This window comes from Pelecanus crispus, chromosome 17 (genome assembly GCF_030463565.1).
Source record: "Pelecanus crispus isolate bPelCri1 chromosome 17, bPelCri1.pri, whole genome shotgun sequence".
NCBI lineage: Eukaryota > Metazoa > Chordata > Aves > Pelecaniformes > Pelecanidae > Pelecanus > Pelecanus crispus.
This window is the reverse complement of record NC_134659.1, coordinates 262,750-279,948: the sequence shown is the minus strand read 5'-3', so window position 1 is coordinate 279,948 and position 17,199 is coordinate 262,750. Positions and strand designations below refer to the sequence as shown.

Genomic DNA, 17,199 nt, shown 5'->3' with positions numbered 1-17,199 from the left:
AATTATCCTGCTTTGATAAATCTTGAAGAGTAACCCATTGCACCACAGCATTTACATTTATGAGTCTAATATTCTTTTTACTATTAAAACAAATGTCCTTAAGATGGAATCCAGGCTGGAAAAAAGAGAAAACATTATCATTGATAAATGGATATATCCAGCTATTTCAGTCTCTCAGCAGCAAGACTCCACTGCTGATAAAATGCTGACCAAGGGATTCCACAACAATTATTTTGTAATGCTTAATACAGAGCGTCAAGATACTCTGCTTTAGGGAAATAGGGTCCAGGACTTGGCTTCTCTTTGCTGTACCTACAAAGAAGTACAGTTCTTTAAGAACCTCAATGCTTAAAGTTACATTTACAAGTAGTCTCTATGAACTATAAATTCTGAGATCACTGCAGGAGATTGTAATCAAGCTTTAGGTTACTTACTTTTTAGTTTACTTACTTTCACATTATGCCTTGCTGAATACCAATGCACTGGAGCATTCTACTGACAAATCTTGGTCTTCCTGCCAAGGGGAAACACCTGGATTTGGCACAGGGTACTGAAAGGTGGAGATGTAAGGATACCCATACATTTTGCTAGTGTTGAATGCATGGGCTTATTAGTACCTATTCTACCTTAAGGTAGTGGGACTGCCCTGCATACCAAGCTTAAGAGAATGCACAGAAGGAACAGGAACATTTTGTAGGCTGCCTTGAGATTTTCAAGTAAGTTTAAAGTAGTTTGGCTCTTTCATTAAAATTCAACATAAGTCAAGTGTTTAGCTCTTCAAGATTTCTGAAAAGCCTGTAAGCAAATGCATAGTGAAACTAACCAACAACTTCATGATTAAGATTAAAAAAAAAAAAATCAGTCTTAAAAAGATCAAAATTGTTTTTCCTCTCTGCTCTGATACGGTCTCCTATTATTTCATCCCATAAAGGTATTTAAGAACTTAATGAGAACTTTCATCTTCTCCTGAGTTATTTCTCTTCTAATTTGACTATGATGATTTGTCTGATACATTTGATGCAAAACAGAAGAGTATTTGTATTATCTAAAACTAAACCAACTGAATGAACACATGCTCTACAATGCTAAATGGGAGCTGTTCACTGTATAGATCCCCCGTCACCCCTTTTGGGGGAATAGTTCAATAATTTCATATTTGAACACTATATAAATTCAGGTTGAAAGGTGCTGCCTGATGAAATTTCCCTGACTAGTCTCACTCTCATTCCTCTGCTGAAACATACAGTTTTGCTCTGTAAAGCCTATTTTTCTTCAATTTTTGCAAATAACTGTACTGCTTTAAAAAGCAACATGTAGGGAAGATAAAAGTCTTGCAAACCAGTGCTCAAAGGAAATGACACACCTTGTTGCTTGAAGCTATAAAAAGAAGTACACGTTTAAAAGCTGCAGAAGGGGCAAAGTACCGGGTGAACTTATAGTACAAATAGCGTCTTTTTTAATGTTTTGTTTCATCATTAGAAGTATTACGTTGGATCTTAAGCACTTCAGTCTGGCCGGCGCCCCATCCAACAGAGGCCATACATGTCTGCAGAAAAAGATAGTCCCTGACCTACTACACTTACATTCTTAAGTTTCAAGTGAAACAACCAAGATTCTCCCTCTGCTGCAGGCAAAATAGGCAAATGACAACAAAACAAGCATCTTTCTCAAAATTCTAGGTTAATTACCTTTTAGGCAAATAACATAGAACAAGTCATCTTTGACAGACAATCCCATGCCTCTCCTGTTCTTTGCAACCCTCCTCATACCTGATGCCTATGTACAGTTTAGTACTGTTCCCACATAGGCTTCTTTTGCCTGTCGTCAAGTTTTGCATCCAAATTGTTGCTGAATGTGCTGAATACAACAAGGGACAATTTCCTACTACTGTAGCTTCTGGACCTGACACTATCTTGGAACATGTGATCCAATAATCAAAACCACCACACGCAACAGATACGCATCCTATTCAAATTAAGTCTTTGTCTCTGTTGAAAGTCAGGGGTGCAAGGTAACACCGACCTGCAAAAATGTTACTCATGAGGCTTTGTGCCATTTCTCATCCAGGACTGAGGTTCATCCACACCATGCAGAAAATCCTAACAGTGCCAGGACCACTGCACCTTTTGAAGATTAATAAATAATCCAGAAGAGTGGGTGAGCAGAAAGCTTGCAGTTTTTTCATTAGTTCCTTTACAAATTGTAAACGCAAGTAGCTCTCAGAACACAAAATTTTTGGCATGTATTTGTCTGCCAGTCTATTTTATGCCTCTAAACCATTTTATTTCTCTAATACAAAAACACCTAAAGATTAAGTCGGATCATTTTAATACATAAGCTGTATTGTTAATACTCAACTTTAATATTGTTCTGAACAGGAAAGACTTAATCCTATAATGAAATAATCTGTATTTCAATATAACCTTTACCTCACATATAACAACGATTACTGTAATTAGCAATTAGTTTTCCAAAGGCTCCAAATTGTTTAGTATTTGACTCTTGCTTTCATCATTTAATGATTTACAGTAATGAGCTGGAACATCAGTATTTTGTACTGAAATGGCAAAACAGTTGTCCAGGCATCATTGCCCCCATGTGACAAATCTCAGATGTTTTTGTGAAAAGTTAGCCAAAAGCAATAGACAATGCCATCACTTCTGTTTCATTTTTACTGAAAAACAACAACAAAGTGACCGTAATGACTTGTAGTCAGGGTCTCAGTAGCTTTTGAAGGACTGTTACTTTGCTGAGATTCTGCCCTTTGTTCAAGTTTTGTTTGACAAATGCTTTATAAATGAGCAGAAGAGGTGGTTTATGTTTCATTAATGAGGCTGATAGTGGTTAATTACTGAAGTTACGTAAACAATCCAATACCAGATCAAGCCGAACGGGTCAGTTATGTAGAGAAGATCCAGCTGGTGTAGATATGATTTCCTTTAACTATTCAGATACCAAACAAATTAGTGAGATCTAGAATCTCTAGTTCAGATGACCAAAGAATTCTGCTTAGCTTGAAAATGAATTCTCTCAACAAGTATTGACCTAGGGAAGCTTTTTCTTGATCTGCAGTTTCAGCACTCATCAAATTCTTAGACCTAACTGCATAAACGCAGACATTCTATGTAGATTAGACTGCACAGAAGCTCACAGTTTGCACTACTGATGGAAATGAGGCTGCAAAAGCAGTGCAACGCAAGGTGTCCGGGTCAGACCCATGTCATCAGATCTGATTATTTTCTACAGAAAACATGTGTGTCCCTTGTCCTCCACTTCAGTGGCACTTCTAGATTTTGGCTCATGACTTGAACTTGTTCAGCTAGTATTTTCAGGCCATATCTATGAGTAACATTTAGTTTACTCGCCTCTAGTAAAGCATGCTTGAAGTACATGATTCTTTCCTTTGCCCATTAAAATGGCACTAGGCATGTTATCCATCAGAGACTTTACTAGTGTTTTACAAAATTGAGGTATGCAAGGAAAAATAACAGAAAATAGAGCTGGAAGAGATCTCAAAAGTCCTTTCTCCTCCTTTACAGATCAAAATAACTCAGAGAGAATAATTCGTAAGTTCTATCAGGTAGCTCAAACTGATCTTGAAACCATCTAGTGATGAAGACTGTACAGGCAACTTGTTCCAGTGCTATTTTTACCACCGTAATTGCTTTCTCTAGTATCTAATTTAAATCTTCCTTACTCCTAAATAAGCTTTTTATTACTTGATTCTTTACAAGCCTGGAAAACAGTTTATTTTCCTCTTCTTTGCAGCAGCTCTTTATGTGACTCAAGTGGGCTCTCAGGTCTCCCATTTTTATTATCATGCTAAGCTTTGAATAGGAGAAGTGATCTGTTAAAATAATGTAAATATATGTATTTAACATGGACCAGTCACCTGGTCTGATTCACTGCATGACTATGCAAAATAGTTTTATTACCACAGCTATGAAGATAGCATATGGGTTGGAGTAAATGACCATGTGCTAATACTTAATGTGGCACTGCAGTTAATTTCTACTACAACTGAGTTTTAGGTTCTTATATACTTATTTTAGAACTTGAATCTACTCTGAATCCACTAGGTTTTATAACACTGAACAGAATGGGGATTAGATACCTTCTAAAAACCTGGGCTTCAGACTTAAGTTTCCCAAAGTCAACAGGCTTTAAATACCCACACCCCATAGGTACATTTGAACAGCTTACCAGTAAGGTATCTTCTATCAGAAAAAGTACTAAAAAAAAAGTCAGTAGTATTTGAAAGCTAAAGGCACTATTTCACAAACCTCTGCTTGTTTTTCCAACTTTCATGAGAAAGGCTGAAAAGCTGGATGAAAAAGCCAATGGTATATGTGAAAGAGATGCTGCTATGAAAAAAAAAAAAAGAAAAAAAAATCTTAGTTCTAACAATTACAAATTCTTTATTTTTACCACTGAAGTTTTTTTGACATTAGTAAGTTGCTGTATAAGGCTGCTTTTACCAGGAAGACAAATGCTGATGATAATTAAATTTACAAGATCATTGTCTCTACTGCATAATCTATACATTCCAGCCGTCTGTCAACACACATTATCAATGCAGAGCATTTGAAAGCTCAAAAAAACCCGCAAGATGCTCAAATAACATCTGTGAGCTGACTTTTTTTCTTCTTGAAAGCCCGACTCAACCATTCCACCTCCAAAGACTAACAGATTCCTAAATGGTGCCACACTACATGGAAATAAGTAGCATGCTCTTCTCTGGAGCCTATGGAATACAATACAATTTTCCTTTGAAGGGTAATGTCAAGTTTGCTGTGTATGGTGCCACAGATCCATGAAAACTATTGTCCCTAAAGACTATTTTAAGTGACTTTGCAGTAAGATAACCAACAGGAAATTAGTTTTTCCCTTTGCCATCTAATTCCTTTAAGTATACAACAGAACCATTTTTTCCTGAGGTAAATCGAGAATTGCTCTTACACAGAAGTGGGACCTCCTGGAGTTAGCATGTTTGCAACCTGCTGTGCATCATGTTAGGGAGCAAGTGTAATGACACGATACCTAACAATAAAACACCCTATCCAAAAGATCACATCTTGTATCTAGGAAATGATGAAAACCTCAAACTGTAATGATTAATTTATTAGAAATCATTAATAATGGAAATACTTGGGATTTTTTAAGAATGAAATTTTGCAAAATTAGCAGCAACAAAAGTTGCTAACAATAATTTTCTGTTATGGGGGCATGCATAAGCCCTATACTGTGCTGCATCAACACAGGTATGTCAGAATTAGGATAGGGAGAACAAGGTAAGTGCTTTGTGTTTGCAGATACTGGCCTAATCAAGTGTTTCCAAATTCAATCATTATGTCATGTAGGTATCTCCAAATAATACTATTGCCATAATTTCTCTGCCCAGGAAATGAAGATTATCCATTAACACTCATGCATGTCAACGTTAAGCAGTCAAAATGGGAGAATTTTAAATTCTACCAAGAAAGCAGAATATTTAGTAATTGGACAGGGAGAACTCTGGGAAAGTGACGTGAGGGTCCCCATGGCCTCTGTCCCTGATGACCCAGTTATTATTTGATTTATGTGAACTTGCAGCTGCCCTTGCTTCGACCCCAGAAAAGGCTGTGTGGGAAGTTTGTGTCTCGGAGCCGTAGCATTGCTCTGCAGAGCGTCTGGAGCCTAGTGTATGCACAGAAACTGATAAATAGGGAAAAGGCCCAGTTTGTTCCAGCTGGACTCAGAGCTAGGATCAGCGCTACAGCCCAGCACTCAGCTCTGGAAGCAAGAAACTCTGTGGAACTACCGTAAGTATTTCATTTACTTCTCCGAATGCTCTGGGATTATAAATTGTTGCTCTAGCCATAAATCAATTTGCCATGTGAAAATATTTCAGGCATTGGGCTTTTTTCTTCTTTTTCTTTTTTTTTCTTCCTTTCTTTTTAAACGGCTGACTAAATGAAAGTAGAAAACGTGCACTTTTAAATTTGGTATCCTACTGCCAAGAATTTGTTCCAACAGTACTTCATTATTTGACATACAGAGTGAAGTAAAACGACCTTTAAATTCAATTATTTGTTTCCCTTCCCCAAAGTACCTGGAAAACTAAGTTTCAAACAACCCCTAACCTCTTATTTTACTATGTATAAAAATTATACCTTCAAAATAATTATTCGTGGGGTAACAATTCCAAAAGAAGATTTCAAGATAATTGCACACAGCCCATTAGTGAAATAAGCCAATTCCTACTATGGTTATTGTATGACAAGGAAAGAACACATTTAATGAGAAGTGGGATTTCTTCAAACAGCAGCTTTGGGGAGCTTCTTGGCACATTAAAACTGGGAGAAACAGATAAAACCTTAATAACACGTATAAGCTGCATACAAGATCAATCAAGTGATCCTACCACTTCCCCTGCAAAATCATTCTTTAATTACAGTAATCGGTGACTACTGAATTGCTTGAGTGAAACTTAATATATCACCTGGCATCGCACGTAGTTGCCAGCGCTTGTGCTCAGTTAAATTTTTTTTTCAGTTTTTGTTTTAAATTTCACAAATTAAGAAATTAAGCTATGCTTTCCAGAAGTAAAAAAGTACAGTGATTAACACTGAGATTGAAAAGTGTTATCTAGTTCCACTACATGATCATTAAAATGCCACAAGGTGTGTTAAATAAATGTTGAAGACCTTCAGCTTGAGTTCCTAAAATTCCCTCTAAACAAGAAATTTCCCTATGACTCAACTGTCAAAATATTTGTGATAGCAGTTAAAGTACTGTCAATACATACCTCTTCAAGAGCTCCCTAGAGCCTCTTCTACAAGAAGTAAGTTTTGCATCTTAATAAATTCTAATAATGTAAGTTGATGATATGTTACTTTATGATATGGTTACTTTATAGCAATAAAAATTATAAAAACAGCATCTTTCACCATAAATAACAAGAAACACATGTACGGTATGTATTCTAGTCTGAACATGTAAGTTCTGTTAAGTGACTGGTTTGTGATTCTACTTTACTTTTATGAATTAACGTCTTTTTTTCTTTTTCTTTAATGGCTTCCATCTTTGATAAATTGAAAAGTCTTTCAGTTAGGACTAATAACTGAATGTTGCTGAATTTCTGTATTAGATGGATAACCAACCCCTTGAATATATTCCAGTTTATATTGAATGTTATTAGTTCAGAAGACTGATTACTGTCAAACTAAGCCTGTAAAAGTGCAACATTTTCAAACGTGCTTAAGCAACCTACAGCCTAGGTCACGTCTTCTTCTGGAAGGAAGAAAAAAATTAAACTCTCCCGCTTGTAGAGGCTTTTAAAATTAAAAACACACACATACACACCACCCCCACAAATGCTCAGGATTTCACACATGAAAATACCCAGCAGATATAAGACCTCAGAAGTAACTGAGAAGAAGGAAAAGCAGGGAACAGCACGTGCCTTTAGGCAGATGACATTTTTTTTCAGGTCAGTATGTCTGACTAAGGACTAAAGACTTTCATCCTAACTGCGTTACTGCTTGTGATTCTATGAAGCAAGTTATTAAAAAATTCATCTTCTTTTGTTTTCAGTTATTTCAATTTTTTAGGCTAAAGACCTTTATGCATCATCTCTGGGTATATATTTCTTTTTTTTGCTTCCTTTTTAGAGCACACATACACAAAATGTATGGCTATATTTTGAGTACACAGAAAAGAGAAAAATGGGCACAAGATATTTTGGTTTGGGAATGGCATGACTATAACTGCCCCAAACACCCAAAGCTCTTACTCCAATCTTATTTCAACTTTGTCCAAGTTCTCATGTTTTGAAAATTACAACTGGGCATGTATGCTACGTTCTGTCAAGGATTCCACAGTTTCAGTGTGTGGCTAAGCTTTGTGCGCATGCAAATTTCTTGCCTGGACGGCAAAGAGTTAATGAATGTATGTATGGGCTGAAGAAGTGTCCTTTAGGTCATGGTTCACTCCCAGTGAGGAGTGAGAGATTAGGGATGGCTACTGAACTTTTGAGAGACCAGCACATAATGCATCACAAAATTTCAGTGACTCCTACAGTTTGAAGGCTTCCCCACTGCTGACTGACTCATGTATGAAGGGCGAGGCAAAGGCTGTAATGCATGACTATGACAGTCAATCTTATAAATAATCAAAACTTTCCAGTCCTAGAAAATTAAGTTCCTTCCTTGCATATCTTATTCTGTTCTTCATATTTTTTTGTTTTAAAAAGCCCAATGCTATTTTATATCAGAAGAACAAGCTTGTTAAAGCTAAATTCTCAAGTGTCAGAAAATGAAACACTTAACATTCGTGCATGGGCATGACCATTAAGTCTCATTTCAAGACAGTATAACATTCCTCAAATAACCACTGCATTTACTACTAATACTATAATAACATTCTCTTAATTTGCGTTTCAATTTACAAAGTCTCATTCTAAGCTGGGAATTCTGTGGTTGCAACTGCTAACTTTTATTAGCCATAAAAATCAGTACGAAGGGCTAAATCCTCAAATCCATTCTCACACAGTTACCTAAATTGAGTAAACTTTGCCTAATGGAAGTCTGCTTCCACGACTTAGAACGTTTAATCAGCTGGCCACCTTGCATTTGGTAATTTGTACTTCATACTCCCAATATAATATTTTTATCAGACTGGATCATTGTAATTTTATTTTAGCTTCTATTCTTTTACTATTTGTATTTAAAGAAACTACTGGAATCCAGAAACACATTTCTTCAGCAAATACACATTTTTGGGGAAAAATGTAGACTTTGCCCAGGCCAAATTGATCTAACTGATAAGGACCTCACGATTCAGTGAGTCATTTCTCTTTTAAACAAATATTTACTAGCAGAGATAACAAAAAAAAAAAATCAGCATTCCAGCCTCACTGCATCTTTTCACCTTCTGCTGACAACACAAAGAGAAAGTGCTCAGTTCCAAAGACATGTCCAGTTTTGGGGGAAGAAATGTATGTCTTTCAAGACATGACTTCAGTTCAGATTCCCTGAAATGATATATTCCTTTTTCTCAGCTGTAGCTAGATGTAGGTATTGCAGAAAACCCAACATGCGAGTCTTTCAAGGAAGATCTTTAAACCCAACTTGCTGTAAATTCCTCAAGAGGCATATACAGACAATCCTGTTGCACACATAGGAGCTTGATTTTCTCTACTTTCCAAATACTTATTTGCCTTTTTCATCTTTTCTGTCTTTCCTGTCTGCTCAGGGAAAGCATATGAATAGTTCATTGGCAAATTGTCTTCTAAGTCCTTACTCAATGGGCATCAGTTACAACATACTTTTAACCGGTGACACTCTCAAACATTCCACACATGCAGAGGGATAAGGAGGCAAGGAAAATATTTCCTACTTACTTCTCTAACGGCTACTCCATTACCACTCAATTGCTAAGCAATAACAGAGATTGTCTATACACATATGGAAACTCAAACCCAGATGATGCTAGCATCTGTATAGACATTCTTTTTTTTCCTGAAACTCTTTTAAGAACACACTTTTTCAGAACCTCTCTATAAAGGGAAATTACTGAAAAATAAGATAAGTTTTGAACAATAGCTATTCCACACCAACTGTATCAGTGTGAGCTCTCAGTACACTTTGTTATGGTGAACATCAAAGCATCCAATCAGGAGCCCAGGCTCCTTCAATAATCAAGGGACAGAGAAAAGCTCTCTCGAGGGCAATACATCCTGTATGAGATGGATTTTTTTGGTCTTCACAGGATGCTTCGTACTCTTAAAGGAATACAGGCTCTTAAGTTTGGAACCTAATGTAAATTAGGCAGTGCTTAAGTGGGGCAAAGCTGACTTTTACTCCATAAAGAGTATTTACACGGGGAAGAGATATTCTGTGCTGGCCTTTACAGGCTATTTTCCTATATTTACTTGCTTCAAATTTGCATAAAAAGTAAATGAAACAAATTCACTAAAAGCCCATCTTTGTGCAGAAACAGAACATCCACTACATACACATTAGTGCAAATGCCCTAACTCATTCTGAAAGTGAATTTTTTCTATCCAGTGAAGCTCCTTTTAATCTCTTCCTGAACTAGAGAATTTACCAATGATTAGTCTGATTCCTCACATGGTTTCCTGTAAAATTAGGAGCAAATCAATTCTAAATATAACTTGGAAATTTAGGAATGGACTCTATCCTGAGTCTGTACTATCAGGACAATCAATGTTTTGCAACCTCACTGAAAGTATTATGTGACTTTGCACATACCTCTGATTTTCTTACGATCTGCAAACTTTCATATTCTGGAGTTTTCTAGTTTTAGCTCTGTAGCTACCCAGCAATTATTTCTCACATGATGTTTCTCTTACTTTTGCATTTCTCTAGGCTGCCTTCTTAAAAGTCTATCACATAGCAAAGTGAATGAAACAGTGCGGTTGGGAGCAGAATATGGCAAATACATTTGTCACTGTACCTGATGGGTATTGTCTTCCTGAGCCCATACAGTATTATGGTGAGTAAAGCATCATTTTTATATTATGAAAAAGCAGTATAGTAAAATGAACATCTGTGGAAATTCCTGTTATTTTCTTCATTTTAGCTTATCTTTACAAGCTCTTAGAAGCTACACATTTGACTATCAAGCCCATACTGAAAGTGTATTGAAATACACTAGCATGTGCTCATACAGATTTTTGTACACAATGTGATTATGGTGACTGACCATTTCATATAAACATTACTGGTGCTGTCTCCCTTTGGCTTGCGTGAAGAAGATACAGGTTTTATTACGGTATTCCAGATACATTATAAAATAGATAATGTATAGAACTATAATTGCAATAACTAATTTGATTCTGGATGAGTAAAAGCAGGACCCAAAGCCCATCAAAAAGACCTCCAAACTGCTTAAAAAAAACCCAAACAACTTTCAAATTTGTTTTTACAGAGATCTGAACAATCCCAAAGGAAGAATGAAACATGGTGCATGTTGCACAAGCTTTCTTCAGTGCAGCCGTGTACATTTAAAGGGGGTTAGATAAAATTAAAACTCTACAGACAAAGGCAGGAAAAGCTCTCTTCATAATTCTGTACATACATTTTGCTAAAATGAAATTTCTTAACTATAAAGAATTATATGTGGGTAAATACTAAATAAAACAAGCCTCTGCTTTTTATTCTACTGAATTTCAACTTTAAGACTCCTGTCACAGCAATTTTTACCACTCTATAATTTCTGGACCATCTTTCTCAGATGCTTGTTGTGTGACATTTTCAAAATTATGCCTGAAATATGTATCAATAACAAACATTTAATTCATTAACAAATTCACTTACTTATGGGAAAATATTCTTCTGCAATGTGGACAACTAATAAAAACAACCTTTAAGAGTAAAATCAAAAGGTAGCTCTATCATCAGCTGGCAAACGATACTCCGTTATGTACTAACAAGAATCCACTGGCACCCACGTGACATTGCCCAAACCCTTACCAAGCCATTTTCACTACATCGAAGATTTTACTTAAAAACATTATAGGTAGCACATTTAGAAAGAATGTGTCAGGCTGCCCTTCCAAAAATGTGTTCCTCTAATATATACTATCTGATTAAATATTTTCACCTATAAAACATTTTAAAACTTTCAGGTAGCTGATGTTGAAATATTCTTTGGGTTTTCGTTCAATTTTCAATTTCTGCATCTAGACGTTTTACCAGAGCACATCAACTATCAGCTGCAAGACACGGATTTCCAGACTGCGCCTTACTGCCAGTACTCGGCAGTTCAAATTCCTCCTCCGGTATTACAGCCGCAGCCTCCTCAGTCCCCGTACAGCACATACGGCCTGGACTCTCAGTACAGCGACGGGCAGTGCATCATCAGCAGCTGTGAATTAAGCAAACCCCCTTTCACGGCTCCTCACGTTGATGACGGGGGATACCAAGGACTAAAACGGCCAAGATTAAACCACTCTTCCTTGCGACTGAAGGGACAGGAGGAGCTGTGTGTTGTGTGCGGTGACAAGGCCTCAGGCTATCACTACAACGCGCTCACCTGCGAAGGCTGCAAAGGTAAGAGGCCGATCTGCATCTTACCCAGGACTGTGGCCCCACGCTGCTAAACACAATGTTCCGTATCTGTGGGTTAAGCAAACAGATTTCATTATTTTTCAAGCTGACGTTTCTACAGAGGATTGTAATTTATCTAAGGAATCCTTTGTCTAACATGCTTACTCCAGATTCACATTTTTATAACGTTTTTTGAAGAAATGCTTTCACAGTGTGTATTTAATATAAGCATTTCATGCAACTAATTTTTGCACTGATTATTCACTAAAATAGTGTCTGTTTAAGCAGGTGCTGATTTTCTCATGACCATTTATTATAGAGTTACTTCAGCATTATTAATTTTACTTATTATTAAAATTAAATAAAAACAAGTAATAATTACTTGCTACTTATATTTTAACTTGCTATATGGGAGCTGTCTTGATCAGGCAAGGAAAACAGCGATTAATATTAGTCAGAAAGAACAAGACATAACTGTCATTAAAAAGCAAATTTAAAATCAAGGTAATGTTTCCATGGCTAAAAAAAACCCCAAAACCTGACACAAAAAAACCCCAAAAGACACTTTAATTCTTTAAATCATTATGAGATAAAGCTCCTTAGATTCCTTCAGTCATAACCTGATCCTTGTCTGTAGGCTTCTTTCGACGTAGCATAACCAAAAACGCAGTCTATCGATGCAAGAATGGTGGTCACTGTGAAATGGACATGTACATGCGAAGGAAGTGTCAGGAATGTCGCTTGAAGAAGTGTAAAGCTGTGGGAATGCTAGCAGAATGTAAGTGCTCCTTCCATGCCGGCTACTTTACTACTCAACTCTGATAAAACCTTTTCCAAAGTCAATCCCTTCTCCTCACTAGAGCTAAATGGTATTGGTCTAAACTTCATTTAGCTGTGCGAAAAGTTAACTTTGGAGTCTGTAGCGCCTGTAGCATCTTCATCTGCAGAGACTACCAATGCTTGGGAAGTATCTCCTGAAGTTAAGAGGACCGCTGTTCAAAGACATTACAAGGAAAAAAAGAGAGTACTAACAAGAGATTGCTCCTGAACCTTGGCAGGATAGCAGCGAGCATATCAGATGTGCTTCTGTGTTTGGAAAAAAAATAAAAATTAAAAAATTGCACAATAGTTTTTCATGAAAAATTCTCAGGCACAAGCAAGATAGCATTAGAAGACTACAAACACTCCGGCCTTTGGTGGATACTGAACGCTGGCTCGCCTAATGAATAACACATTACCATATTCTCTAGGAAGCGTAGTTCCTTATAGCTGACGGCTCCTGTGATGCAAGACTCATGTTATCTCTAATAATAAAAGTGATTATTTCAAACTGTAATTATTTGAAAATATACGTATTGATACACACTTCCATGCCTCGTAGGTTTGCTGACTGAAGTACAGTGCAAGTCAAAGCGACTCAGGAAGAATTTCAAACAGAAGAGCAGTTTTCTTTGCAACATAAAACTGGAAGATGAGGGACTGAATAGTAAGCATGTATCATCTACAACAAGATCTGGAAAAGTGGGATATTCTTCTATTTAAAATACCTCTTTTTATCATTTATTTTTGCCCCAAGTCATTGTCATTTGATTGGTTAATTTTTTTAACAGATCCCAGAGAAGATGGAACTTACTCCAGGGGAACATCAGCTTCTTGACCACATTGTAGCAGCACACCAAAAATACACAATTCCCCTTGAGGAAGCAAAGAAGTTTGTACGTATACAGAACAATCAGACTGCATTGCTAAGTTATTATCCTAAGCACTGTATCTTGGTTATATCAGATGTCTAAACACTCTTTCATGCAGCTACAAGAAAGTGCAAGTCCTGAGGAAAGTTTTCTCCGTCTCTCTGAGACAGCAGTTGTCCATGTACAAGTGTTAGTGGATTTCACAAAAAGACTTCCAGGTAAGTTCCTTCCTTTGGGAAATGTTACAGAATAGTGTGACTCTGTTTCCTTTGTTTGTTTGTTTGAAGAGGCAGAAACTACACTGATGGCATGAATCTGAGAAAAATACAAGCTTTAAGAAAACTCTCATTCAACAGACTGTTGTATCTTCCAACTCTAACAATCAGGGTTACGTCATGAGGACAAGTTAGAAGCATTCACTTCAAAAGCCTGCTATGATTAGATTTCCATTTCTGACACAGACTAGAGACATTTTCTGAAAGTACATGGACTTTAAAATACCATCTTGAGCGAATTACTATTTTAACACATTCTCTGAAATCCAGTTCAGTTTGCAATTTATTACAGTCATCAAAGAAAAAAACCAATGTTCCTTCAAAGGAAAAGGCAGCACAGAAGGGACTAACCAGGTGCTCCTATTCATATTTTCCTTTAATAAAGAGCAAGGGAACATGCAATTAAATTCACTACATTTCAATGTAAAGTTGACAAAGTAACATTTGACAGGGAGGGTGATAATTTTTTCATTACTTTAAGTTGTAAAACTTATTGACAAAAGTCAATCAACATGTCTAAAGCAGATATTTGATGTAATTTAGCACTACTGTGTGGAACAGATCTGAAAGAATAGATGAGCTATTTGTTTTATTATGTTACATATCCTGCTTTGATCAGGATTAAGAAAAGAATCAATAAAGTTCCTTTGCTCTTGAATTATAAGTGCAGATATGAGTTTGTCAAAAGATTAACATAATTTTTAAAAAGATATCAATGAATAAGGAGAACATCTACAGTCACTAAGCAATGTAGCAAATTTATAAGGTATTAGGCCATGTGATATAAATCAGATATTAAGAAGAAATTTTCAATAAAGTCTTGCTTAGTCCCAACATTTTTACTTGTATTACTGTGAATCATCTAACACTGGACACAGATGACTGCACTTTTTCCATTTTTTTTTTGTCTAACTTGCAAAATAGCAAGAAAGATCCCAATAGCCTTTGGTACACGCATCTTTTAACTACAGCTCCTCCTTTCCAGTAAAGGCATTTATTAAAAAAATCATTTTATCAACTCATGTTAAGCACTTAAAGGTAGCTACAGCCTGCCTTGATTCTTAACATGCATCTTTCTCTGCAGGATTTGAAAGTTTAGCTAGTGAAGATCAGATTGCGCTGCTAAAAGGGTCAACAGTTGAGGCAATGTTTTTGCGTTCAGCCCAAATATATAACCAAAGAATCAGTGAATGCCAACCATCAACAAGTGAAAGTAAGTTTGACTAACGAGCTTTCTGTTAACAACAGTAGGAGGTTCTGCTATTTCGAAGCAACTTCCATTCATTTTAATTCATGTAATCTCAAATAATTTCCTATTCAAGCATAGCGGTACTTAGAATAGTACCGGTAATACCCACATACCTTCTATAAGCTTTTTTTCCAAAGAGCATACAAAAACAGTTAAAAAAGGGGGATCTCTCTTTTCCTCCCATTGGTTCCAAACAAAGAGCAACATTTTTGAGTGTTTGCACAAATTGTGGGGTGGATGGATAATATTAGCTATATTAATGACATATTATGTATTGTGTCAAGTTTAACACAAGAGACTTAGACCAGCAATAATGCAACAAATGAACTTGGTGCTGGAGGCCAAAAGAGAACAAGTTTTTCTACCTGCACGGGTCTGGGAAAAATTCACACATTTTCAGGTATTTATCTGCAAAGCAGATGCAGACAAATATTTAAAGTCACATTAAGCTTGGCTGGGAACTGTCATCTCTCATTCCAGGTCACGTAAGACTTTCTGATCATGGGACATGTTGTCACGTTCAAAACCTTGATAAAAACAACATTTACTCCATGGAAGTGTCTCATAACGAAGAGAGTCCAACTTCCACTACTACCACAGGTAACGGAAGTCTCAGAATCAAAATATTTGGGAACCTTTTGCTTTGCTGACCCTGTTCGCAATCGCGATGGCCAACACTGACGGTGTGGCCACTGCTCGTCCTCTTCTCTTCTCCCTCTCCCCTCCTCCAGCTGCTGTTACACGCGCAGGCGTTGCATCCTCATGGAAGGAAGAGCTGCTGTTCACGTTTGCTTATATCCATGCATAAAGCCTTGAGCTATATGTATAAAAGGCTCCAGGGTACAACTTTGACACAACTTTTGTTACTACTTTAGAAATCAACATTGTTTTCACAAAGTCTGCTAACTATTTAATGCAACGGAACAGCCTGGAGCTATGAAGGATTACGACAAAGATGACTCCCTACAGCAGCGCCTGTTTCTGCATTAAAGTAACTTTCTGATTGTTTTATTTCGCTTCAAGGTATAACCGAGGAGTTCATTACGGCACTGTTTTACTTCTACAGAAGCATGGGGGAACTGAAAGTGACCGAGACCGAATACGCCCTGCTTGTAGCAGCAACTGTGTTTTTTTCAGGTAAAGCGGGGGGCAGCTGGCTGCAGGCGTGCTACGAGCGGGCCTCGCCCCAGGCGCTGCCCGCAGCCACGCACCGAGCCCTGGGGTGCGGCAGGGCCGGCAGGGCAGCGCCGCGCACCGCGAACCCCCGCCCCGCGAACCGCCGTCCGCCCCGCGAACCCCCGCCCCGCGGCCCCCGCCCCGCACCGCGAACCCCCGCCCCGCGGCCCCCGCCCCGCCCCGCGAACCCCCGCCCCGCGGCTCCCCCGCCGCCCCCGCCCCGCGAACCCCCGCCCCCGGCCCCCGCCCCGCGAACCGCCGTCCGCCCCGCGAACCCCCGCCCCGCGGCCCCCGCCCCGCACCGCGAACCCCCGCCCCGCGAACCCCCGCCCGCGGCCCCCGCCCCCGGGCCCGCCCCCCGCTAACCGCGCTCTGCCGCAGACCGGCCGCTCCTGAGGAACAAGCGGCACGTGGAGGAGCTGCAGGAGCCGCTGCTGGGCATCCTCTACAAGTACTCCAAGATCCACCACCCCGAGGACCCCCAGCACTTCGCCCGCCTCATCGGGCGCCTGACGGAGCTGCGCACCCTCAACCACAGCCACGCGGAGGTGCTGGTGACGTGGCGGACGAAGGACCCCCGGCTGACCTCGCTGCTCTGCGAGATCTGGGACCTGCACTAGGCCGCGCCGAGCCTCGCGCCGCCGCAGCACGCCCGCGCGCTCCGGGTGCCGCCACTGCACTGCGCCCCGCCCCGCCCCGCCCCGCCTCGCGCGGCCCGCGCGCCGCTCCCGCCGCCTCCCCTCCCGCCTCGACCG

The 17,199-nt window shown here is 38.8% G+C and overlaps 1 protein-coding gene across 1 annotated transcript; it reads left to right on the top strand.

Moving 5' to 3' along the window:
- The first annotated feature begins 10,406 nt into the window (after positions 1–10,406).
- On the top strand, positions 10,407–17,064 carry LOC104025504 (bile acid receptor). The gene is made up of 10 exons (XM_075722430.1): positions 10,407–10,497; positions 11,691–12,056; positions 12,691–12,831; positions 13,435–13,574; positions 13,664–13,768; positions 13,863–13,962; positions 15,104–15,232; positions 15,749–15,868; positions 16,292–16,405; positions 16,826–17,064. The coding sequence occupies exons 1-10, from the start codon at positions 10,407–10,409 to the stop codon at positions 17,062–17,064; spliced, it is 1,545 nt and encodes a 514-aa protein (XP_075578545.1).
- Positions 17,065–17,199: the final 135 nt, after the last annotated feature.

Bases quoted from the DNA above. Each gene is read 5' to 3' on its own strand.
- LOC104025504 (XM_075722430.1), top strand. From the start codon at position 10,407: ATGAAACAGTGCGGTTGGGAGCAGAATATGGCAAATACATTTGTCACT. The intron at 13,575-13,663 runs GTGGGATATTCT...TTTTTTTAACAG, and splicing joins CTACAACAAGATCTGGAAAA to ATCCCAGAGAAGATGGAACT. The intron at 13,769-13,862 runs GTACGTATACAG...TCTTTCATGCAG, and splicing joins TTGAGGAAGCAAAGAAGTTT to CTACAAGAAAGTGCAAGTCC.